Raw genomic sequence first — 25,896 nt, 5'->3', positions numbered from 1 at the left:
CTCTCCAGAGAGGTTCTATCGGGTTCAAATCCGGGCTTTGGCTTGGCCACTCGAACATTCGGAGACTTATCCCAAAGCTACACCTGCGTTGTCTTTGCTGTGTGCTTAGGTGAACCTTTGCCCCAGTCTGAGGTCCTGAGTGCTCTGGAGCAGGTTTTCATGAAGGATCTCTCTGTACTTTGCTCCGTTCATCTTTCCCTCGATCCTGACTCGTCTCCCAGTCCCTGCCTCTGAAAATATCCCCACAGCATTATGCTGCCACCACCATGCTTCACTATAGGGATGGTGCCAGATTTCCTCCTGACGTGACGCTTGGCATTCAGGACAAAAAGTTTGATCTTGGTTTCATCAGACCAGAGAATCTTGTTTCTCATGGTCTGAGTCCTTTCAGTGCCTTTTTGCAGACTCCAAGCGGGCTGTCATGTGCCTTTTACTGAGGAGTGGCTTCTGTCTGGCCACTCTACCATAAAGGCCTGATTGGTGGAGTGCTGCAGAGATGGTTGTGCTTCTGGAAGGTTCTCCCATCTCCAGAGGAGCTCTGTCAGTGACCATCGGGTTCTCGGTCACCTTTCTGACCAAGGCTCTTCTCCCCTGATTGCTCAGTTTGGGCGGGTAGACAGCTCTAGGAAGACTCTTGGTGGTTCCAATCTTCTTCCATTTAAGAATGATGGAGGCCACTGTGTTCTTGGGGACCTTCAATGCTGCCAAAATTTTGTGGTACCCTTCCACAGATCTGTGCTTGTCTCTGAGCTCTACAGACAATTCCTTCGACCTCGTGACTTGGTTTTTGTCCTGACATGCACTGTCAACTGTGGGACCTTATATAGACAGGTGCCTTTCCAAATCATGTCCAATCAATTTACTACAGATGGACTCCAAGTTGTAGAAATATCTCAAGGAGGATCAATAGAATTTATTTTTTTATTTTTATTTTACCGTTATTTTACCAGGTAAGTTGACTGAGAACACGTTCTCATTTGCAGCAACGACCTGGGGAATAGTTACAGGGGAGAGGAGGGGGATGAATGAGCCAATTGTAAACTGGGGATTATTAGGTGACCATGATGGTTTGAGGGCCAGATTGGGAATTTAGCCAGGACACTGGGGTTAACACCCCTACTCTTACGATAAGTGCCATGGGATCTTTAATGACCTCAGAGAGTCAGGACACCCGTTTAACGTCCCATCCGAAAGACAGCACCCTACACAGGGCAGTGTCCCCAATCACTGCCCTGGGGCATTGGGATATTTTTTAGACCAGAGGAAAGAGTGCCTCCTACTGGCCCTCCAACACCACTTCCAGCAGCATCTGGTCTCCCATCCAGGGACTGACCAGGACCAACCCTGCTTAGCTTCAGAAGCAAGCCAGCAGTGTTATGCAGGGTGGTATGCTGCTGGCAAACAGGATGCACCAGAGCTTAATTTCGAGGCTCATAACAAAGGGTCTAAATACCTATGTAAAAAAAGTTATTTTTGTTTTTTATATGTAATAAATTTGCAACAAAAAAAATAAAACCTGTTTTTGCTTTGCCATTATGGATTATTGTGTGTAGATTGATGAAAAAAAAATATTTAATCAATTTTAGTATAAGGCTGTAACATAATAAAATGTTGAAGAAGTGAAGGGATCTGAATACTTTCAGAATGCACTGTACACCCATTGATTCTTGAAGAATATAACTCATAAATGAGCTTACTTCAACAGTCACCTCATCAGAACCAAAAATATATATTTTTTTACTCCAATGTTTGTTAATAATGTTGATGTAAACAAACACTGTATAGCCTCAAAGAATGACTGTTAGTGATCCCGTTAACAGAATAGATTTGACAACATCCAGTGTAATTGCAGCTCCAAATTCAAACTACAGAAATATCAAGATTCACGAATATAAAAGTGTAATACATCAAAATTAAGCTTAACTACTTCTTAATCCATCCGCAGTGTCAGATTTGAAAATGGCTTTACGGCGAAAGCAGACCATGCAATTATCTGAGGACAGCGCCCCGCATACAAACACATAAATCATTTTCAACCAGGCAGGTGGCGACACAAAAGTCAGAAATAACGATATAATAAATGCCTTTGAATATCTTCTTTTTGAAATCCCAAATGTCTCAGTGACACAATGAATGGTTGTTTTGTTCGATAAATTCCTTCTTTATATCCCCAAAATGTCCATTTATTTGGCGCGTTTGATTCAGAAATACACCGGTTCCAACATGACTACAAATTACCTAATAAGTTACCTGTAAACTTGGTCCAAACATTTCAAACAACATTCCTAATCCAACCTCCTAAAACATAAATAATCGATCGAATTTAAAACGGGATAAACTGTTTCCAATACCGGATAAAAACAACGTGAAGCGCGTTCCAGTTCATGCGCACCAACATTAGAGTCCACCTGGAGTGACACTTACAAAGAACAGCCATATCTCTTCATTTCTCAAAAGAAAAACATCGAACAATTTCTAAAGACTGTTGACATCTAGTGGAAGCCATAGGAGCTGCAACCAGGTTCCTATTAAATAGGGCTTCCCATAGAAAAACATTGGGAAATACTATGACCTCAATTCATCCCCCTCCCCTCCCCCCCTGGATGGTTTGTCCTCTGAGTTTTGCCTTCCAAATCAGTTCTGTTATACTCGCAGACATTATTGTAACAGTTTTAGAAACTTTAGAGTTTTCTATCCAAATCTACCAATTATATGCATATCCTAGCTTCTGGGCCTGAGTAACAGGCAGTTTACTTTGGGCACGCTTTTCATCAGGACGTGAAAATACTGGCCCCTATCCCTAATAAGTTTTAAACTATAATTATTTTATATTGTGAATGGTCAGTTCTTCACCCTAGCTCTGTCTATGAATTTGAGAATGTTTACATTTCTGCAGGCCCATCTCTGTTTAGTTTTCTTTTCCAAAACAGAGGCAGGGTGACCCTTTCAGCTGCAGATTCTAGCTTTAAGGGTCTGACCCAACCCCCGTTTGATCCTGTTTCATACATATTGTCTTGGTCAATGCACAGATAAGCGTCTGGCTCACTCACTCACTCAACATTCATTCATATTATTTCAGGCATAGTGTTTGCTCGCTACATCCTGATGGGCTGCTGGAAGAACCTGATGGACACCCTGTCCACCCCCCTGACGGGACGCATGGCGGGCAGCTCCAAGGGCCTGGCCTTCATGCTGGGGTCTGAGGGGCTGAAGGAGCAGAGCCAGAGGGAGAGAGACACCATCTGTCTCAGCCTGGATGGACTACGCAAGGCAGCCGGACTCAGTTGTGCTCTAGGTAACAGGACCCAACATCATGGTGACCGTGGATAAGGCCTGCCTGACTGAATATAATCTTCAACAGGAAGCGTTTAGTTAACCCATTAGCTAGTGTGTTTAGATCAGAGGCTGGCTGGGTCAAAGGCTCAAAGTATTTGAAAGAACCAAAACGATTTGATCCCAGGTCTGGTTTAGATGTGTTTAGTACAAAAACATCACGTTTTGAGAGAATCAAACTCAAGCACAGGTTTTGCTTAGAATTTGAGCAATATCTGAATACTTCATAGGTCTATTTGTGTAGCTATTGAAATGTCCGTGAAAACGTATATGAATCAGGACCATATAATGATAAAGTATTGCCCTGGCGTTCTGTGACCGGTGCCGTAGGCCCTTTCAGCCCAGCTTGTCTTTGATTACCATCAGCTCTAATGAATATTCATGCATTCTCTAGGTGTGGCTGCCAATTGTGCCTCGGCTCTGGCCCAGATGGCGGCAGCCTCGTGTGTGCAGGAGGAGAAGGAGGAGAGGGAGGTGGGCGAGTCTGGAGATGCCATCACACAAGGTACTTACAGCACACCACATAACATACTGTACAAAGGGATTAACTTGCCTTTTTCAAACACACATACCGTACATTACTGTGCAAGACACATAGAGGATAAAGAATCCCTCCATTTCAGAAAAGATCCCATAGTTACATGGTCACATTTGAGTTTTTGATACGGTGCTAGCTAGAGTGCTGGGATCTGATCTGATCCTGTGTCTGTTGGGTGTGTGTGTTCCCAGTCAAGCAGCGTGTGGAGCAGAAGCTGGAGCAGATGGGACGTCCTCAGGGGGTGCGGCTGCACACGGCCCATGTGCTCTGCATGGAGGCCATCCTCAACGTAGGCCTGGAGATGGGCAGCCACAACCAGGACTGCTGGCCCCACGTCTTCAGGTAATACAGCCAAGCTGTGGCAGGGCAGGCGATGCAGAGATCAAAGTCAAAACCCTCTCCATAACCACTGAGAAAAAGGCATGACAGCATATTACATTGGATTCTCGGTACAGTTGCAGCCACAGGTTACTAACACTCATCTATAATGTGAACTCTCATCTGTAACGACACACTGAACTATACAGTAGCGTATCGGTCTCTGTCTACCCAGGGTGAGCGAATATGTCAGCTCTCTGGAGCACAGCCACTTCAGCGATGGCAGCTCCCAGGCCACCATGACCATCACCCAGGCCCAGCAGGCTGTAGACCTTGGGCTGGATTTGTGCGGCGAGCCTAGTCCGGACAGAGATCTGGCCCTCAGCAGCCAGCCGGTCATCCAGCCCCAGTCCATCCAGGAGCTGCTAAGAGAGGGTAGAGGGGGGAAAGGCCTGGACCGTAGCCTGATGACTGGGACCAGCGCATCCAAGGCTGTCTGCACCCTATCTACACAGGCAGACAGGTACTGCAGTATAGGCTACAGAACTGCCTGAATAGCATACTAAGTTTCATATTCTCCTCTCGCTCTCTTTTTCATTGACTTTCATGCCTGAATAGCAATATGAAACAAACAATATAGTTATTGTTGACTGACTAGGCTGAAATACAAAAGTTGTAATTTAAGTCAGTGACAGAAACAGCACCCCATGTTAAATGGCCACCTGGTGGCAGTGTGGTACATGAAAGTATTTCACTGTATTTGACCCAGACCAGTATGTGATTTGGTACTCTTGATTGTACAAATTAAGAGTCACTTGGTCATGCAGCACTTTCTCTTCTGGACATAGGCCAATTACACATGGATAAGTTATAGCCTGCAGTCAGGGCCAGATTAAGAAATCATCATGAAGCGACACACAGATTTGTACAATATTCTGAGGAAATATAAACTGTATATTATAGGGTACAATAAGCGACTAAATACACTTTCCAGTGTCACACTGTCTCACCTAATGAAGAAGATGAAGCTGTAGGCTACTCACTGGTGATGGGCTCGTCGGGGCAATAGCACATCTCATGATAAACTACTTTGAAAAACAGTGCTGCTGAAAATTGGGAGTTGTTGAGAAGCAGTTTTTCCTATTGGTTCTACAGAAAGATTAGTCTTCTCTTTTCAGCGGTAGACATTTGCTTTTCAAACTGTATGTGTTTCCCGCAATTGTATTTTGAAATTTGCAAAAGGCAAACTGACAGCCGCAACCAACCATATAAATATAATCCATAGATGGCAGTTCCCATTCAAGTCAGGTCTGGCAGCCATTGCTAGTGTATCCATGAGTTTAACAGTCAAATTGCCAGGGTTAGAGGTTCCAAAACCCTTCTATGGATTATATGTCTATGGTCACAATGCAACAAACTGTCCTATATTTGGCGCCGCATGCAGCAGAAATTGCGGCCTTCCCGACTGTAAGCATACCGGTAACTTCCAAAATAAAGGAAACACTTGAGTAAATGAGGAATAGAAAGTATACAGTATGTTATGTGTGGGGTGCATTTTCCTGCCATGGTTTAGGTCCTCTTGTAGAATCTATGCCAAGGCTCTTTGACGCTGTTCTGGCAGCCCGTGGTGGCGCAACACCCTTTTAAGACATTTTAAGTGTTTTGGAAGTTACCTGTATGTGCCTGTGATAACTTTGTCCCCAGTTTTTTTTTTTTTTTTTTTTAAGCTATTGGTCCTCTGTGGCTAAATTATGCTCTCTGGTGTATTTTGAACGTTCAGAGTGGGCTTCTGTGGTTGGATAAAAATAAATAAACCATTTTATTTATCTCTTTTTGGGGGGACTCTTGGGCCCCCTACGGGCTTGAGCCCCTGCATTAATCCGGCCCTGCCTGCAGTGCTAACATAACTACATAAGCACTAGGCCGCTTTTAGAGAAAATAATAAAAACACTTATCTGGCAGATGTTTCACTGTCCTACTAGTCCCACAGCTTTCTAATTGGCTTGTGGTGATCCCTTTCTGCTGTTTGAAGAATATAGTGGCAATAATTTGGATTCCACTGTATGACCTTTTTTGCAGGTTATTTGAGGACTCTGTCAGTAAACTGAACATGGTTAGCCTGGTGGGTTTCCTGCACCAGCTGAGGAGAGCATCTCAGTCCCAGCTCTTTGACTCAGTCACTGAGACAGGAGACTACTCCTTAGCCATGCCAGGTACCAAACACAGCACATGCTTATCCCCAACAGACTTAGATCAAAACCCTGGGTCAAATTTGCCCAGTAAAATGGAACCAGCAGAACAGTCCCAAAGGTCATCAATGTTGCCTGTGTGTTTTTAGGAGAGGCCAAGTCCACCATGGACAGGCGTAGCGCCCTGCATCTGTTCCGGCTGGGGGAGGCCATGCTGCGGATCGTGAGGAATAAGACCAGACCCCTGCTGCACATGATGAGGGCCTGGAGCGTAGTGGCACCGCACCTGGTGGAGGTAGGAGCACAGGGAATGCATCTCAACTGTGTAGCCTCCTTGCTGATGTCCTTTCCTCCACGATCACTAATATGGTATAACCTAATAGGTTCACCCTTTCTGCAGGTTATATTAGGCCTATACCCACTGGGCACAGACATCAGTTCAACGTCTAGTTTTGATTTACATTTGGTTGAGTTGTGAACTAATGTGAAATCAACAAACATTTCATGCGGCCGTTGGATTTAGTTTGGTGAGAAAATACGAAATTCCCTTAGTTTTCCAAGTTGATTCAATGTCATTACATATAGAATGTTTTTGTTGAAATGACATGGGAACAATGTTGATTCTACCAGTTTTTGTCCATTGGGCATTGTTCTCGTTACTGTTTCTCTCTGTCCCATCCTAGGCTGCCTGCCACAAAGAACGCCATGTATCCCAGAAGGCTGTGTCCTTCATCCATGATGTTCTGATGGAGGTGTTGACCAGCTGGGCAGAGCTTCCCCACTTCCACTTTAACGAGGCGCTCTTCAGACCCTTCGAGCACATCATGCAGCTGGAGCTGTGTGACGAGGACGTGCAGGACCAGGTGAGTTGTCCCACACACACACCTCTTGTAATTAGTTGACCCGGTAGTTAAAACGTCCTATTGTTTGTCCCTCAGGTGGTCACATCCATAGGGGAGCTTGTAGAGATGTGTTCCCCTCAGATCCAGTCTGGCTGGAGACCTCTATTCAGTGCCCTGAGGACTGTGCATGGGAACAAGCCAGACATGAAAGACTACCTGATAGGAGAATATTCCATGGGTATGTATGACAGGCAGCCTTTGAGTTTACATCTCAATGTTTCCATGTGTTATTGTATTCCCTAAGGTACTGCATGGTTACAGTATTTCTATTGTATTCACATACATTCTGTATCTTTGGGTTGTCTGTAATGATGGCTTATGAGAGAGAGTTTCAGCAGGAGATACTGTATGTTGGCACAGAGCCTCATCTCCTCTCTTGAAGGAGATTCCTGTATATCACTGTTTTTATTGAGGTTCTTTTCTGCTTGGTCTGTAATGCAGGGAAGTCTCAGGCGCCTGTGTTTGATGTCTTTGAAGCGTTTATCAACACCGACAACATTCAGGTCTTCGCCAACGCAGCAACTGACTACATCATGTGCCTTATGAAGTTTGTCAAAGGTTTAGGTAAGTCAGGTAAATGAGATGATTACAACATTTTATTTTCTGTGGATATGTAATACTATTGTCATGATCTTCACATTTTTAGGAAGAGACATTGAATGTTCATGTTATTTGGTAAGAAATAATGGAAGTGATTACTCTGATTGCCATCAGTGAGTGTGTTGGCCTTGTTCCCAGGAGAAGTGGACTATAAGGAGATTGGGGACTGTGTCAATGCCACTGGCTACAGTTCTACAGACCTGTGCCTCCCTGCTCTGGACTACCTGAGGAAGTGCTCCCAGGTAGGAAAACACTGGCCCATGGGCCACCTTAGCTATTTTCAATGGGCGTCACACGAAAATGAGTTCTCTTATCAGACAGGCTTCCAGAAAGTCTATTAAAATAGATAAATAAAGGGTCACACAACCCCGCTTAAGGAAGACATTGCCATCTACGTTTAGTGTATCCACACTGTATGATGAGGTTTTCTTCTGCAGCTGCTTGCCAAAATCTACAAGATGCCTTCCAAGCCAGTGTTCCTGGGAGCCCGGCTGGCCAGCCTGCCCATGAGGGCCCAGGAGAAGTCTGTCAGCAGTGAGGATGGCATGGACTGCGTCCTGGCTGAGTTTGACGATGACACAGGCTTGATCCAGGTTTGGATCCTGCTGCTGGAGCAGCTGACTGCAGCGGTATCGAACTGCCCCCGGCAGCACCAGCCCCCCACCCTGGAACTGCTGTTTGAACTTCTCAGAGCGCTCACCAACTTGCCAGGTTAGAAGTGATACCATAATACCAAAGGACAGATCAGATTCAACACTCTCCACTAGAGTTTGGTTTACATGGTCTGGGTGATCATTTTATAAGATGAACATAGTCATTATGAATGTAGCCTACATGAAAACCAATCGTCAGTAATTTTTTTCCACCTCCATAGGACCGGGCTTTGCCATATTCTCTGTGATCCAGCTTCTTCTTCCTGTGATGTCACTCTGGCTCCAGCGTAGCCATGGCGACCATGCGTACTGGGACATAGCCGCAGCCAACTTCAAGCACGCCATTGGGTTGTGCTGTGAGCTGGTAGTGGAGCACATTCAAAGCTTCATCCACTCAGGTACAGTGGCCATGGAATGACCCCTGAGTGGTGGTCAAACATAGTGTACACAAAGCTGTCAGCAGAGATGGAAGTGCACTTAGGCAGTTAGACAAAATGGGTCTTTGTGAAACTTATGTAACCCAGGGGCTGTATGTATCCAGGGTCTCAGAGTAGGAGAGCTGATTTAGGATCAGTTTAGCCTTTTAGATCACATTGAACATTTTTATATGGGCAAGGAAAACTTGATCCTGACTCCTATTCTGAGATCCCTGATACATACGCCCCCAGATCCTGGTTGTCCCTCTGTCCGTATCCTTCATATCTCTGTGCTCCTGTAGATATTGGCTATGAGCATCTGATCAACCTGATGCTAAAGGACCTCTTCAAGCTGCTGGTGGCCTGTGTGGCTGAACCTGCTGAGACGATCTCTAGAGTGGGCTGCTCCTGCATCAGGTGACCATGCACTTGCGCTGTGCACGCTCACACACACACAGAATGTGTATGACTGAGCTGTAGATGACAGGTGTTTCTCTTCCTGTGGCAGGTACGTGTTGGTGACGGTAGGCCCAGTCTTCACTGAGGAGATGTGGCGACTGGCATGCTGTGCCCTGCAGGATGCCTTCTCTGCCACCCTGGAGCCTGTCAAGGTAAATACCTGGGCGGTGCCATGGTTCTGACTAGAGGTAGTGCAGCTACGACCGGAATTTACTTTTTCGTAGCAGGTTAGGATAATTCACGTGGGAGGTTAGAAGATTTAAGGTTAGGAAAAGGGTTAGGGTTACTGAAAATGCTACTAACCTGCTACGAAAAGTAACTTCCGGTCGTAGCTGTACTCCCTGTAGTCAGAACCCCCGGCTACCCCCTGTGTCAATGGTGTTTTATCTAAAAATAATAAAAGGTGCAAACTTCCTCTCAAATTTTTCCATGGTTGTTATTTTAGACCAGTGGAATAAACTGTATAAAAATCAAGCCACACACTCTATATGCTCCCAACAATTTAATGGGTAAACCTAACCAACGTTTCGTCAACGCTGTGCCTTCTTCAGGGTTGAGGCCAGTGGAATAATCCGCACCCGTTTAGAAAAGGATGTAAAAAGCTTTCCCTGGTAATGATCTGATGAGGTGATATTAATGCCATGAACAAATTACAATAATAGGACACAAAATCACCTCATTTAAAGGCCCAGTGCAGTCAAAATTCCAACACCAGATGGTGAATTATTTAATAGAACAATAAGAAAGAGTTCCAAACCTCTCTGCCAATAACAGCTAGTTTTCCATTTCCCCTCCCCACTCAGACCACTCACAGACAGTCCTAGCAAAATTCTTGCTTGAGAAATAGTTTTTTGCTAGAAAGCTATTTTAGTTTTTTTTCTAACATATTATTAGAAAGCTATTACAGTAAGGTATTTGCAGTGCATTCAGAAAGTATTCAGACCCCTTGACTTTTTCCACATGTTGTTACGTTACAGCCTTATTCTAATATGGAATAAATTAAAAATGTTCTACATCAATCTACACACTTGTTAACCATAATGACAAAGCGAAAACGGGTTTTTAGAAATGTTGGCACATTTTATAAAAATACAAAAACGAAATACGTTATTTACATAAGTATTCAGACCGTTTGCTATGAGACTCAAAATTGAGCTCCGGTGCATCCTGTTTCCAATGATCACCCTTGAGATGTTGCTACAACTTGATTGGAGTCCACCTGTGGGAAATTCAATTGATTGGACATGATTTGGAGAAGCACACACCTGTCTATATAAGTTGACAGTGCATGTCGGAGCAAAAACCAAGCAATGAGTGAGAAGGAATTGTCGTAGAGCGCCGAGACAGGATTGTGTTGAGGCACAGGTCTGAGGAAGGGTACCAAAACATTTCTGCAGTGTTGAAGGTTCCCAAGAACACAGTGGCCTCCATAATTCTCAAATAGAAGAAGGTTAGAACCACCAAGATGGGCCTTGGTCAGGGAGGTGACCAAGAACCCAATGGTCACTCTGACAGAGCTCCAGAGTTCCTCAGTGGAGATGGGAGAAGATTCCAGAAGGACAACCATCTCTGTAGCACTCCACCAATTAGGCCTTTATGGTAGAGTGGCCCACTCCTCAGTAAAAGGCACATGACAGCCCGCTTTAGAGTTTGCCAAAAGGCAAACTAAAGAGGCTCAGAGCATGAGAAACAAGATTCTCTGGTCTGATGAAACCAAGATTGAACTCTTTGGCCTGAATGCCAAGCGTCACGTCTGGAGGAAACCTGACATCAACCCTACGGTGAAGCATGGTGGTGGCAGTATCGTGCTGTGTGGATGTTTTTCAGCGGCAGGGACAGGGACACTAGTCAGGATCGAGGGAAAGATGAACTGAGCAAAGTACAGAGAGATCAATGATGAAAACCTGCTCCAGAGCACTCAGAACCTCAGACTGGGGAAAAGGTTCACCTTCCAACAGGACAACAACACTAGCACACAGCCAAGACAACACAGGACTGGCTTTGGGACAAGTCTCTGAATGTCCTCGAGTTGCCCAGCCAGAGCCTGGACTTGAACCCGATGGAACATCTCTGGAGAGACCTGGAAATGGCTGTGCAGCAACGCTCCCTATCCAACCTGACAGAGCTTGAGAGGAACTGCAGAGAAGAATGGGAGAAACTCCCCAAAAACCGGTTGTGCCAAGCTTGTAGCGTCATACCAAAAATGACTCACGGCTGTAATCGCTGCCAAATGTGCTTCAACAAAGTACTGAGTAAAGGGTCTAAATACTTTTGTAAATGTGATATAAAAAAATTGCTAAAATTTCTTTAAAAAAAAACAGTTTTTACTTTGTCATTATGGGGTATTGTATGTAGATTGATGAGGAAATATATATTTTATACATTTTAGAATAAGGCTGTAATGTAACAAAATGTTGAAGTCAAGGGGTCTGAATACTTTCCGAATGCACTGTACTTCTTTCCCAGAAATTATTTGATATTGAGATAAAAATGGCTGCATTGAGTCTTTAAAATTAACCCATTCTGATTATGGCTGTGGTGTGTGGCTGTGGTGTGTGGCAGCAGGTTAATGCATGTTTACATCTAGCCCCACTACATTCTTACAGTAGGTAGGCTACATTTAGAAGGATACGTCTAGCTACTAAGTATTTTTCTCAGTCACAGCCCTGCACAATATGAGAGGACCAAATATAATCTTCTTTAAAGCTTAAAGCTGCAGCCTTTTTAGAGAAAATAAAAAGCTTGTCTCTACTTGTGTGTGTTTCTGTGTCTCTACCTCTTGTGTAGAACCTGCTGGCGTGTTTCCGTAGTGGTTCAGACTGTAGTAGAGAGGGCTTAAATGCATGATGCATTACTACCAATAACAGACCTTAAATATAGGGACCTTGCGAGAAATTACTCTACTTAAGAATGCATTGTGTCTTCACTAACAGCATTGTTTATTCAGACTGTCTTAAAATGTAGAGTGGTAGACCCAAATGCACGCAAGCATACTGTATGGACAAGACCAACTTTCTCAGACTTGTGCTTTTTTTGTGCTTCCTCCTCTGCATTGCTTGCTCTTTGGGGCTTTAAAGCACTTTTTGACAACTGTAAAAACGGCTTTATAAATTAGTCATAGTTGTTGTAAAAGGGTCATCTACATTCAGGACAGGTCATTAATTCCCTAGTAAATGTCCATTATAATTTAGATATTTAGTTCCAGTAATGAATGTTGGGATTACTGTCATTCATTCATTTCTTTAGAGATAAAAAATGATGTATACTTATGTATGTTTACTTTCACTGTCTCAACTGTTTGTATGATGTTCCATGTGTGTCTGACTGAGAGAGTTGCAGTTGATCAGTGTGTTCTAGATCCTGTTGATTGGATCACATTGTATGTAACCTTGTGCTCCAGACTGTATAGCTTCAGCATGCATGCCAGAGTGCCACACGGAACCTGTGTGTGTTTCTGTGTCTCTACCTCTTGTGTAGAACCTGCTGGCGTGTTTCCGTAGTGGTTCAGACAGCTTCTCTGGGGACGCCTGTGAGGTTAAGGTGGCCGCCCCATCCCACTCCCCCTCTGCTGAGGCAGAGTACTGGAGAATCAGAGCCATGGCCCAGCAGGTGACCCTCCACCACCACACACTAATTTACTCAATCTGAAATCACCTTTAAATTTCAATCGCCCTGTTGCACGGATCTTCTGCGGTCCAGATTGAATCTAGGCCTAGGCTACATGCATGTTGATGTGAAATGACGTACACATGTGTGGCTGTCTGTCCACAGTCAGACCTGTGTCAAATACTACTATTCATCAATCTAGCTGTTATTAGACAACATTTCAAACCTCTTTGTATTAAGTCTCAAATATTCTATGTAGACAGTACATTTCATTATTCATGTATATTGTTCAGTATGACTCTATAGTTGTTGAACATGTCTCCTATCTTCCTCCTGTCTTTAGGTGTTTATGCTGGACACCCAGTGCTCCCCTAAAACCCCCAATAACAAAGAAGGCTTTGAGCATGCCCAGTCCTGTGTGCTCATCATAGAGCTCCCCTCAGACCAGCAATCCAATGGTCACACTCAGAAAAGGTTGGCAACGTTTAATCACATAGCTGGTGTGGTGGCTTTTATCAGTGGGCCAGATTTACAAGGGTACAAGTAGTGCAAACACTTTGGAAATCTGGCCCAGTGTGTGAAGTTTGTATACTGTGTGTTCAACCTGTCGTGTACAGTACATCGTCAACTTTGAATCATTGCTCTATTCTAATCTATTCACTATCTATATATAGTGTGTTACAGTTTATGTCTGGGTTCACAGCCCGTTCTCAGAATGTAGTTTTCCATGTGCAATATATTCTGAGACTCATTCCATCTCCTTATGTGCTGATTTCTCTCTCTTGTGCTGGACTTACAACAGAAAAATTGGGTAAGAGCACTTGGATGACACCCATACCATGATTCTGGTTTACTGTGAGCAGCATTTACGCCCACCTGTCTGTGTTCATTATTTACATTTTTCCTTTACGCATCCATTCAATGTCATGGACCATATTATGTCATGTCAACATCTGTTATCAGATGACATAAGCTCCTGTGCAGATGATGAAGACTTTGTCTTATCCACCATGTGTAGATATGAAATTCTTTCCCTTTTATAAAATAAGAAAATTCCCAGAGTCCTCTGACCTCTGATACAGTATTATTATTTTGATCAAGCTCTTTGGGATTACAATGTGGTTTTATTAAATCTGCTTTTGACTTTCAGTTAAGGACCTTTTCTTTAATGCTGTTTATCAGAATCCTCATATGATGCCCAGAAGGATGGAGAAATTGATGTCTGAGATTTAAAGCTAGAGTCCTTAATTGAAACAATAGCAAATCGGTCAATCCACCTTTTTTGTTTCGGTTAACAGCTGAGGGATGGGGCTGGAGAAATGTAACCACTCTCAAATTCATAAACAGAGCTATGGATGCAAGGACTGACCATCAATAATATCAAAATTATAGTTTTAACCATGTTTTGAGGCTACTGTTTGTTTAAATTTTTATTGTTTACAAACAACCAAGCTTATATTTTGGGTTCTGATGGGGTACGACAGTTGAACTAAGCTCATGAGGCATTTATAAGTGATATTCTTCAAGAATCAATGGGTACAAATCATTAATTTATAAGTCCAAAAATGGATGAGGCAACTAAGGATTGTAGCTTTAAAAGCAGTGTGTGGTAAAACTTTAAAGCTTAAATCCCAGTACGTTGTTGCATGTTTCTGACAATCAGACAAACCAAATATCAGTCAAATTGGAATCTATTTACATAAATGGTTTCAGTAACCTTTTTCTCCATCTAATCTATAGGATTCCTTTCAGAACTATAGTGGTTAGCTTACTCTCTCATCAAGTGTTGCTCCAGAACCTGTATGACATTCTGCTGGAGGAGTTTGTTAAGCACCCTGGTGATGCTGAGACCCAGGAGAAGACCACTCCAGTATCTGATCCTAGACCATCTGGTTTCCTGCGCTACATCTCCATGCAGAACCTGGCCATCATCTTCGACCTGCTGCTGGACTCCTACCGCACAGCCCGAGACTTCGACACGCGCCCGGGCCTCAAGTACCTGCTGATGAAGGTGTCTGGGGTGTGTGGCGCTGCCAACCTGTACCGCCAGTCTGCTATGAGCTTCAACATCTACTTCCAGGCCCTGCTGTGTGCCACGCTCACCAACCAAGAGAGCATCACTGCTGAGCTGGTGAAGAAGATCCTTTACGAGGAGGACGAGGGCAGCTCCGACTCCTCCCAGCAGTGCTCCTCCGAGGACGAGGACATCTTCGAGGAGACGGCTCAGGTGAGTCCCCCGCGGGGGAAGGAGAAGCGCCAGTGGAGGGCCACCATCCCTTCGCTCAGCATCCAGCCGGTCAGCAGCGCAGACTGGGCCTGGCTGGTCAAGCGGCTGCACAAGCTCTGCATGGACCTCTGCAACAACTACATCCAGATGCACCTGGACCAGGAGAACTTGGTGGACGAGGCAGTGCCCGTCTTCCGGGGGGACCCCCTCTTCTTCCTGCCTTTCTTCCCCTCCACCCCCGAGACTCCCACTCCCTCCGTGGGAGGCCTGTCCGGCCGGGGAACACCCTCAGATGACAGCGTGCGCTCCCACCTGGCAGAGACGCCGTCGGAGGACACCCACAGCCCTACTGCTGGCTACTGCATGGACAGCCTGCCACACCTGAGAGGGGAGAGGAGAGACCCAGCGGGCCGCAAGAAGGAGTGGTGGGAGAGTGCTGGGAACAAGCTATACACCATCGCCACCGACAAGACCATCACCAAGCTGATGATGGAGTACAAGAAGAGAAAGCAGCAGCACAACCATACCACCTTCGTGAAGGAGACCAAGGGGGGAGAGAACAGGGGCGAGGCAGGGACGATGAGGGGCCCAGAGTCCTCCAACCCACAGAGACCCCAGCAGCTGGTGGACCCGGGGCCCATGAGACACTCGTTCAGTGCCGGGCCAGAGGTGCTGAGGCAGGAGAAGATCAGACCCCGCTCCGGTTCTACAGCAAGCTCCCACAGCGTCTCCATTAGAGACTCAGAGGCTCAGATACAGGTAGGACTGCAGGGGAAACATGGCCAGATACAGGTAGGACTGCAGGGGAAACATGACAAATACAGGTAGGACTGCATGCAGGGGAAACATGACAAATACAGGTAGGACTGCATGCAGGGGAAACATGACCAAATACAGGTGGGACTGCATGCAGGGGAAACATGACCAAATACAGGTGGGACTGCATGCAGGGGAAACATGACCAAATACAGGTGGGACTGCATGCAGGGGAAACATGACCAAATACAGGTGGGACTGCAGAGGAAACATGACCAAATACAGGTGGGACAGCAGGGGAAACATTATCAAATACAGTTAGGACTGCAGGGGAAACATGACCAAATACAGGTAGGACTGCAGGGGAAACATGACCAGATACAGGTAGGACTGCAGGGGAAACATGACCAAATACAGGTAGGACTGCAGGGGAAACATGACCAGATACAGGTAGGACTGCATGCAGGGGAAACATGACCAGATACAGGTAGGACTGCATGCAGGGGAAACATGACCAAATACAGGTGGGACTGCAGGCAGGGGAAACATTATCAAATACAGTTAGGACTGCAGGCGAAACATGACCAAATACAGGTAGGACTGCAGGGGAAACATGACCAAATACAGGTGGGACTGCATGCAGGGGAAACATGGCCAGATACAGGTGGGACTGCATGCAGGGGAAACATGGCCAGATACAGGTGGGGCAGCATGCAGGGGAAACATGGCCAGATACAGGTGGGACTGCATGCAGGGGAAACATGGCCAGATACAGGTGGGGCAGCATGCAGGGGAAACATGGCCAGATACAGGTAGGACTGCAGGGGAAACATGACCAGATACAGGTGGGGCAGCATGCAGGGGAAACATGGCCAGATACAGGTGGGACTGCATGCAGGGGAAACATGGCCAGATATAGGTGGGACTGCATGCAGGGGAAACATGGCCAGATATAGGTGGGACTGCATGCAGGGGAAACATGGCCAGATATAGGTGGGACTGCATGCAGGGGAAACATGACCAGATACAGGTGTGGCAGCATGCAGGGGAAACATGGCCAAATACAGGTGGGGCAGCATGCAGGGGAAACATGACCAGATACAGGTGGGGCATCAGGGGAAACATGGCCAGATACAGGTGGGGCAGCATGCAGGGGAAACATGGCCAGATACAGGTAGGACTGCAGGGGAAACATGGCCAGATACAGGTGGGGCAGCATGCAGGGGAAACATGGCCAGATACAGGTGGGACTGCATGCAGGGGAAACATGGCCAGATACAGGTGGGGCAGCATGCAGGGGAAACATGGCAAGATACAGGTGGGGCAGCATGCAGGGGAAACATGGCCAGATACAGGTGGGGCAGCATGCAGGGGAAACATGGCCAGATACAGGTGGGGCAGCATGCAGGGGAAACATGACCAGATACAGGTGGGACTGCAGGGGAAACATGACCAAATACAGGTAGGACTGCAGGGGAAACATGACCAAATACAGGTGGGACTGCATGCAGGGGAAACATTATCAAATACAGGTGGGACTGCATGCAGGGGAAACATTATCAAATACAGTTAGGACTGCAGGGGAAACATGACCAGATACAGGTGTGGCAGCATGCAGGGGAAACATGGCCAGATACAGGTGGGGCAGCATGCAGGGGAAACATGACCAGATACAGGTGGGACTGCATGCAGGGGAAACATGGCCAGATACAGGTGGGGCAGCATGCAGGGGAAACATGACCAGATACAGGTGGGACTGCATGCAGGGGAAACATGGCCAGATACAGGTGGGACTGCATGCAGGGGAAACATGGCCAGATACAGGTGGGACAGCATGCAGGGGAAACATGACCAGATACAGGTGGGACTGCATGCAGGGGAAACATGACCAGATACAGGTGGGGCTGCAGGAGAAACATGACCAGATACAGGTGGGGCCGCATGCAGGGGAAACATGGCCAGATACAGGTAGGACTGCAGGGGAAACATGGCCAGATACAGGTGGGGCAGCATGCAGGGGAAACATGGCCAGATACAGGTGGGGCAGCATGCAGGGGAAACATGGCCAGATACAGGTGGGACTGCATGCAGGGGAAACATGGCCAAATACAGGTGGGGCAGCATGCAGGGGAAACATGGCCAGATACAGGTGGGACTGCATGCAGGGGAAACATGGCCAGATACAGGTGGGACTGCATGCAGGGGAAACATGGCCAGATACAGGTGGGGCAGCATGCAGGAGAAACATGGTCAGATACAGGTGGGACTGCATGCAGGGGAAACATGACCAAATACAGGTGTGGCAGCATGCAGGGGAAACATGGCCAGATACAGGTGTGGCAGCATGCAGGGGAAACATGGCCAAGTTCTCTTTTCATGTTTGGATAAACACTTGCATGCAAGTGTAAGCGCAAAACTCTGTCCTCTTTCTCGTTCTCTTTATTTTGTTCTCTTGTTCCCTCGTTCTCTCTCTGCCTCTCTCGCTCTCTCTCTAGGCATGGACTAACATGGTTCTGACCATCCTGACTCAGATCCAGCTCCTTCCAGACCCTACCTTCGTGGCCCTGCAGCCCGCCGTGTTCCCCTGCATTAGTCAGCTGACCTGTCACGTGACTGACCTCCGTGTGCGCCAGGCAGTGCGAGAGTGGCTGAGTCGCTTAGGAAGAATGTATGACATCACTATGTGAGGAGCAGCTGCATTTCTTACAGTGTTTGTAAAGGGGAGACTAAGGCTCAGCCAATGAGAATCTGCATTGCCACTTTTAGCCGCATTCAGTTTGATTGTAATTTACAGGAAGTCATGCAGTTTATCTTTGCTAGGTTTTGCTTTAACGCTGTCACTCCTGAATGAAATGGAAGTGAGCTTTTTACCAAAAATAGAATCGTTGTGTCTTTAAATTAGCTGACATAGCTATTTATTGTAGACCCTAATTTATGTTTACTACATATTATTTATATAAATTCTTTACAACTGCAAATATGCTATTACATTAAAAATATATATATTTTTTATTTATATTTGTGATTTGACATTGGAACAACTGTATATAAATCAGATATTGTGCCATATGAATATATTATTTCCAGTTAGCTTTACACATTTCAGTAGTAAATTGGTGTACTGCACTCTGACAAGATTCCAATCTATAAATCAGGCAAAATGATTTACCAAGCCCAGGCCCCTCTCAGTGAAATGGATGATATTCTCTTTAGTATTAATTAACATTAACACATTTTGTTTAAGAGAGGAGAGGAGATGAGATGCCTTGATGACACCAGTCAGTCACAAGGCCTTGGTGAAAGTGACCCAGTCCCCTCTAGGTAAACAGACCACGTGACCCTAATCCAGTGATGCAGTGGTAAAAAAAAAATAGGTGGATAAACTAATTTGCTGTCGCAGGGAAAAAAGTATGGCTCCCTATACTTTTGGAGAACAAAAAATCGGCAAAAGGTAGGGAAACTGTTGGGCCCAAAATAATTTTACTCGCGTTTACCCTCCACTACACCACTGCCCTAATCCATCCATTCTTTAATTTAGACACATGATAGAATTACAGCCTTGCTATTATCTAAGCACGCCTGAGATCTCACCATATAGGTCAATGAGTCTTACTCATCAATGTCCAATGAAATCAGAGAGCAAATCCCCACATGCTGATCCTCATTGAGAGCGCTGTTGATAAACAACCCAACAAATACTGTAAGGCAGGATTAGGTTTCGTTCATATACCCTCAAACCTCAACAACAGTTTGGGTTGGAGCCATGCTCAGACCTGGCCTGTCTAGAAACGGTCATCCTTAGATAATGTTAGACCCAAACATGATGATTCTCCAATCATTACGCCTTTCCCTGACCATACCCGGACTCCTCGCCAGCCCCTCTATAGGAAATGTCGGAATTGCTATCGTGTTGTCTGACCTCTCTGACCCTGCTCTAATAGCTGACATCTGCTTGGGTATTAATGAAAAGGGACAGATGATTGAACACTCAGTACATGTATCACTATAAAATATGTTCGCCATTGCTGTTTGTGTAAATTTGAGCAGTCAAAGGACAGCCTTTTATGTACCCACCCACACAATTCTGTCTAGGATTTTAGTAACTTTAGTGGACTATTTATTAGTAGATATAATATGCACCTGCTCTCAAAACATGTTCCCTTGAGAATCTCATGTACATTTGTTCCCTAATGTTTTGATACAGTTGACATTTTCATGCTGGCCTCCAAAGATTAGTTGAATCTCTGGTAGTAAATGTCTGCGCTTAAAAGGTATTAAAAATAAATATAACTTATTAGGTTTTCAGCTCTACTGTACTCTAAAATAGGCAAGAATTGAAAAAACAGATCAGAAAAAATGTAAGTTGGCCAAATGCATTTGTGAATATAGTACATTTTTATATGGAAGCACTCTCAAGCTCATTATAGTAACACACTTTTACAATGAATCAAGATGATTTCATATAGAAGAAAACTGAAAAATAAGTACATTTAAATGTAGATATCTAGAAAGAAACATGTTATGATGTTAGAATTCTGTCATGAGAGTTAATGTAATATTTTACTATTGAAAAGTTTAGTAATTGCTTTCATTGCATAATTTATTGAGCGTATTCTCATCTGGTCTCCATTGCAGTACTGGGGGTAGAATTTTCAGTGTCAAGTTTACTTATTACAGTGCTTTATAGTGTATTTTCTTCTGACTACCTGGGACAGTCTTTTGCATACATACTGTTTATTATAGAATGTACCTTTTTTTGTTTACTGTCTTAATGTAATGATCAACTTTGGGAGGTGAAAATGACTGTACAATGACCAAAGACCTGCCCACTGTATGTGTCTAGGGGCTCTATTCAATCTGGATGGCTGAAGCATTACAGATTGGGTGATTTAGAAATGTAAAGGTAATTTCCGATTGAGCTGACATATACAACGTTTACCTTGAATACAGTCTCCACTGATGCAGGAATATTGCTGTTAAAATGTAAATTTGTATGGTATGTATTAATTTGTGGATGCCCATCATCCATTTCATATATGTTACAAATTACAATTCGTATGATGTGTTATGAATTGCAATTCATACAATGTTACAAATTTGCAATACGTATGATATGTTACGAATTCCAATTTGTTGCGGTTAAATTTAGCTAGCTGGCTAACGTTAAGGTTAGGGAAAGGGTTAGCTAACATGCTAAGTATTTGCAAAGTAGCTGAAAAAATAGTAGTTGCTAAATGCAAAAGTTGTTCATGATGAGATTTGAACACGCAATCTTTGGGTGGCTATACGTTTGCGTTATATTACAACCAAACATCCTCCTTTTGTTTTTGCCTTAGTTAACCTGTCTTATTTAATCATACCAAACGAAACATACCAACTAAATTGAGTTTTCCCGAAATGTAAATGTTTTATGTTACGTATAGTCTGAGACCAGGCTCATCATGCTGTAAAGCTGAACTTCAGCAATAAAGATTGAATGGAGCTCTTGATGTAAGCTGCTGATGATTATTAAGTTCCATTCGTTCGTATACTTTTACAGCATCATCTCTGGAAATTTAGGCTGAGCATGCAGCTTGTGAATGTGTTATATAGAGGCACTATCTTCTAACTGTTGATCCTTTCCAAGAAACGTCTCATCTGCCATAGCTTCCTATCTGCTGATTGAGGATGAAAAGGGAGCAGGACCCAGAAAGAGTGCGTAGGCATATAAGCGGCTTTGAGAGAGAAACTGTCGACTATTCTTTATTGTCTGAGTTGATCATTTGTGGGTAGATTGTGACCCAAATGTTTGTTCAAAGTGATCAGTTTATGGGATGATGGATGTTGATATTAAAAACAATGGAGTGTTTGTGTATCTAACTGTCAATATCATTGCTTCCTATAACACATTTTTACTCCTCTGCCCCAAACTGTGCTGATGCATTTATTTGAAACCATCAATAGTCCAATTCCATATGTTCTGCAGTGTGGGAGCACATTACTGTATGGCACATGAATACTGTATGATCAGGATTCAAAAAAGATTCAAGGCAATTCCTTTGGAGCAATTTAAACAATATTTGACAAATGGTATCTTTTGGAACCCATAAGTCTGATCCCATGAGATGGCAATTGTTTTAAACACAGTTCAATGTGTTTTGTTTTAGAACCAAAAGCACATGATTCAATTAAAATCACTTGACATCAATGGTATTATTATACCTTTATTTCGAACAAGTAACACAGACTGAGACCAAGGTCTCTTTTACAGCTGGGCCCTGTAGCTAGAGGTGTATTGTGTAATGCTAAATTTAAGGCAATTTGAGTGAGAAAGTGTCTTAAAATGTAGAAAGGAATGTGTGGAGCATGCCTGAAGGTTTCTGTAACGTTTTCATGCACTAAGACAACTGTTTTGATAACAGATTAATTCTGCCATCTTAAGTGTTTGGCCAAATGAAATTCAATTAATTGATTATTACAAACATTTGGTTAATATATTGTTATTAATATGAAAATGTCTTATGAACATTTTACTGTTCGGCAACTAAGTGTACATATACCGTCAAACTTCTGCCAGTTTGTAAGTTCTGTACATTTTCCTCTGAATGACTATGGTCGGTATTATGGATGAACTGAATGGCACAAGCCTGGCAGGAAGAATGTCTTGCTTAGGGCTCTATTCAATCCCTATCGTGGAAGTTCTGTGTTACAGCATGAAATTTAAAGGCAACGTTTCAGCGTTAGTGGAGACTGCATTCATGGTAAACGCTGCATATGTCGGCTCAATCAGGAATTACAGTACCTTTAAATATCTATCACACTATCTGTAATTCTTCAACGACACAGATTTAATAGAGCCCCAAGAGGGCCAATATTGTCACAGTGATTTTTAAAAGCTTTTTTCTGCCTTTGATAAAAAAATAACTATTATAATGTTTGTGTTTTTTCTCTGGCTGGACTCCCTTGCTGATGTCATTTGTCTTCAGATTGTATGTATTCATGTTTGTATTCATACTCAGTATATTTCAAAGCGCTTTTATGTTGTGTTGTAGAATAAACAAACAAATTGATTACCAAATCTGCTGATTTATTTTATACAATTGATATTGGTCTCAATATGTAACTCTCTCCATCTAAGAGGGGTTCTTCAGAACCTTTTCTCAAAACAGTGTTTGTGGGTGAAAGGGTTTTACCTGGTTCTCCGACAGGGACAAGCCAGAATAACCGTTTTTTTCTTTCTAAGTGCATTTTCCCACTCCAAGTTAAATCCGCCTCACTCGCCACATCAGTTGACCAACCACCCACGTAACCATTATTTACAATGTAGGCCAAATGTGGAGCTGCTGTGAGTAAATCCAAAGAGATTGGCGAAGCCTGGCTGTGATTGGACACTGTTACGTCCTCACTGATCTCTTAGCTGGACCCATGCTTGTCATGCCCTCATTTGTAAGTATTGTACACCCTGACACGAGAGTGATAATCGCTCTGATTGTCGCTCCACTCTGCGCTCCAAGCCCAGGCTTTCAGCCCAGCATCATGCGGATGTTACTGGATAGCGGTTGGATGAAGTTCGGGCCAGCGGGCAGAGATAGTCTTGACTGGGTCCCTGGGTCTGGGCCGTCGCCGCTCCCCTCTCTCGACAAACATGCTCAGGTGAGTTGATCAACAGGATGTACATTAAACAAAATGGATGAGATGTTTAACAGTATGTGAAATAGACGTAACTAGTGTTGTTCACACCTTTTACTCTGATATCGCCAGGGTGACCACTGGAATGAGTTGACCCCCAGTGAGGACATCATGAGCAAAGAGTTCATCCTTTATGTTGTCGTAGCAACAACCTCTCTCCTTTTCATCAGCCTCGTTGGCTTCCTGGTCTACAGGAGATGCTCTACCAGCAAATTGGCTCTGACCAACGTCATCACCCTGGACCTGGAGGAGCTCCAAGATCTGCAGGACCTCCAGGACCCAGAGAGCAGCACTGACTTCCTGTCCTCACTGGCCTTGTACAGAGACCAGATCCCCAGCTGCAGCTCTGAGACAGACATGACTGACGGAGTCTTCCTCATGGTCTACCTGCCAACACCCTATGAGGAGACCCTCACTAAGTTAGCCCGGGCTGCTAGCATCCGAAGCTCCAGAGGTGTGGATCGATCTGCTAGTGTCCGAAGCTCCAGAGGTGTGGATCGATCTGCTAGTGTCCGAAGCTCCAGAGGTGTGGATCGATCTGCTAGTGTCCGAAGCTCCAGAGGTGTTGATCAAGCTGAAGGCACTAGAACCTCCAGAGGTTTGAATCGAGCTGCCACTGTCAGAAACTCGAGAGATGTGGATCACCCTAAGATAGACCGATCTGCCTCCGTCAGAAGCTCCAGAGGTGCGGCTCGAGCTACCAGCATCAATAGCGCCAAAGGCGTCGATCCACCTGCTGGTCAAGGGAGAACAGATGAAACACGGACAGATGGAGACTCAGTGAAGGAACAGTCCACGGACTAAGGGCAGGATTCAATTGGATAGCTCCTTTCTGGCAATGCACCATGTTAAGCTAATGTTAACGCGGTCACAGATATCGCATTCAACGCAGATCTTCCGCAGTCCGGATTGAATCCTGGCCAATATCAAAATAACAATATTTGTTTGTGAGAGGAGGAAGGAGCATGCATCTCTGGATCTTCATTCCTTAATTTCTTGCTGCCAGGAGCTGAAACCATAGAGCAGCTTCTCTTTGTGATTGTAAAATGTACCTTTGTAGCCTGGTGGAACAATCTGTTTGTGCTCTTGCTAACTCCTCTCTGTATTCCTTCATTGTCATACTAAACATGTATGGCATGACCGAAGAGTTGGCAACAGCACATACAGTATGAGACCAGGGTTTCTCCTAGGCTATGTGTCGTACAGCATATTGTGCAGTTTTTCATGATATAGTGTTAAGCAATGCATGGAGGTCACTGGTCAGAATTACTCAGAATAAGCCGATCAAGATGGTACTGTTACTGTGCGTTTCATACTGTTTAACACCTGCCTGAGGAGCTTTTGATAGTTGCAGAACTGTCTATAAAGCTATTTCTTGTGCCATCTGGTCATGTTTAAAAAAGGAAAGAACATATCTTGCTATTCTTATTTATAGTTTTATTAATATATACTCCCTTCCTGAACTGCACATAGTAAGCTGTATAGCTATATATAGAATAATCTTGATCAAGGAAAATGAAATACCAAATGTAAATATGAGGTCTATTTGAGATATTTCTTTAAATATTTATCATTAACTGAAGAAAAGTGATATTTGATAGTCCAAATACGTATCAAGTACCATGTACAATTAATTGTAAACACATTAAAGTCTATTTTGACATCTAATATTGTTTTTGCGTCTTTATTTTACAAATAAATACTTCTGTAAACAGTTCACTGGCTGGCTGCTGCAGACTGACATTTACCGACCGTTGGGACAAACTATCCACAAGTTGCTTAGTAAGCTGAATGTAATATTGGCCCTCGACAATGCTGCACACTTTAAGATCAAGGCCATCTGAGAGGCCCATTATGTGGCAGCACAGGGCCAATGCAGGGTAGAGGCAGATAATATGAACTTACATTGTTTTACTTTTGCTATGAGTTGTACCTAGATGGAGTGGCCAGTGAGCTATCGAGACACCCAGCTGAACCCTAGGATGGAGGGGCCAGTGAGCTATCGAGACACCCAGCTGAACCCTAGGATGGAGGGGCCAGTGAGCTATCGAGACACCCATACTGTCCTCACTGATGCAGCACCTGTGTGTTGGGAGTTTGTGGAGGTGGCCTTTGTCACACCGTGACTAGGGGCTAAGACATGCACACAGTTTGCAGTCAGAGGAAATGCATGTCTCGTAAGAGGCAACAGGAGTAAGAGAAGGACAGGAGACTGAGGACTAGTTCTCCGC

At 44.4% G+C, this 25,896-nt stretch overlaps 2 protein-coding genes across 8 annotated transcripts in view; both read left to right on the top strand.

The window, feature by feature from the left end:
• Nucleotides 1-23,054, top strand: part of arfgef3 (ARFGEF family member 3) — a 44,921-nt gene extending 21,867 nt beyond the window's left edge. The window contains exons 16-33 of one of the 7 annotated variants that reach the window (XR_008755306.1): nt 3,080-3,295; nt 3,728-3,838; nt 4,063-4,213; nt 4,425-4,712; nt 6,269-6,402; nt 6,528-6,673; nt 7,062-7,241; nt 7,317-7,458; nt 7,722-7,853; nt 8,019-8,122; nt 8,318-8,591; nt 8,755-8,931; nt 9,252-9,366; nt 9,458-9,560; nt 12,886-13,017; nt 13,358-13,488; nt 14,755-16,624; nt 16,810-18,584. Coding sequence is in view for 4 of the 7 variants with exons in the window: in XM_055890038.1 (XP_055746013.1) it covers nt 3,080-3,295; nt 3,728-3,838; nt 4,063-4,213; nt 4,425-4,712; nt 6,269-6,402; nt 6,528-6,673; nt 7,062-7,241; nt 7,317-7,458; nt 7,722-7,853; nt 8,019-8,122; nt 8,318-8,591; nt 8,755-8,931; nt 9,252-9,366; nt 9,458-9,560; nt 12,886-13,017; nt 13,358-13,488; nt 14,755-16,000; nt 18,493-18,684 (3,974 nt within the window). In the remaining 3 variants the exon portion in view is untranslated. Of the gene's footprint in view, nt 1-3,079; nt 3,296-3,727; nt 3,839-4,062; nt 4,214-4,424; nt 4,713-6,268; nt 6,403-6,527; nt 6,674-7,061; nt 7,242-7,316; nt 7,459-7,721; nt 7,854-8,018; nt 8,123-8,317; nt 8,592-8,754; nt 8,932-9,251; nt 9,367-9,457; nt 9,561-12,885; nt 13,018-13,357; nt 13,489-14,754 lie in introns of all 7 variants that reach the window. The other 6 variants (XR_008755304.1, XR_008755305.1, XM_055890041.1 and 3 more) reach the window with 6 other exon arrangements.
• Nucleotides 23,055-23,512: 458 nt separating this feature from the next.
• LOC129828465 (uncharacterized) lies at nt 23,513-25,333 on the top strand. Its single transcript, XM_055889499.1, has 2 exons — nt 23,513-23,629; nt 23,738-25,333. The coding sequence occupies exons 1-2, from the start codon at nt 23,513-23,515 to the stop codon at nt 24,467-24,469; spliced, it is 849 nt and encodes a 282-aa protein (XP_055745474.1). The 3' UTR covers nt 24,470-25,333.
• Nucleotides 25,334-25,896: the final 563 nt, after the last annotated feature.

The sequence above is a fragment of the Salvelinus fontinalis genome, chromosome 30 (assembly GCF_029448725.1).
Source record: "Salvelinus fontinalis isolate EN_2023a chromosome 30, ASM2944872v1, whole genome shotgun sequence".
In the NCBI taxonomy this organism is placed as follows: domain Eukaryota; kingdom Metazoa; phylum Chordata; class Actinopteri; order Salmoniformes; family Salmonidae; genus Salvelinus; species Salvelinus fontinalis.
The sequence above is the reverse complement of the archived record's forward strand: the minus strand, read 5'-3'. Positions and strand labels throughout refer to the sequence as shown.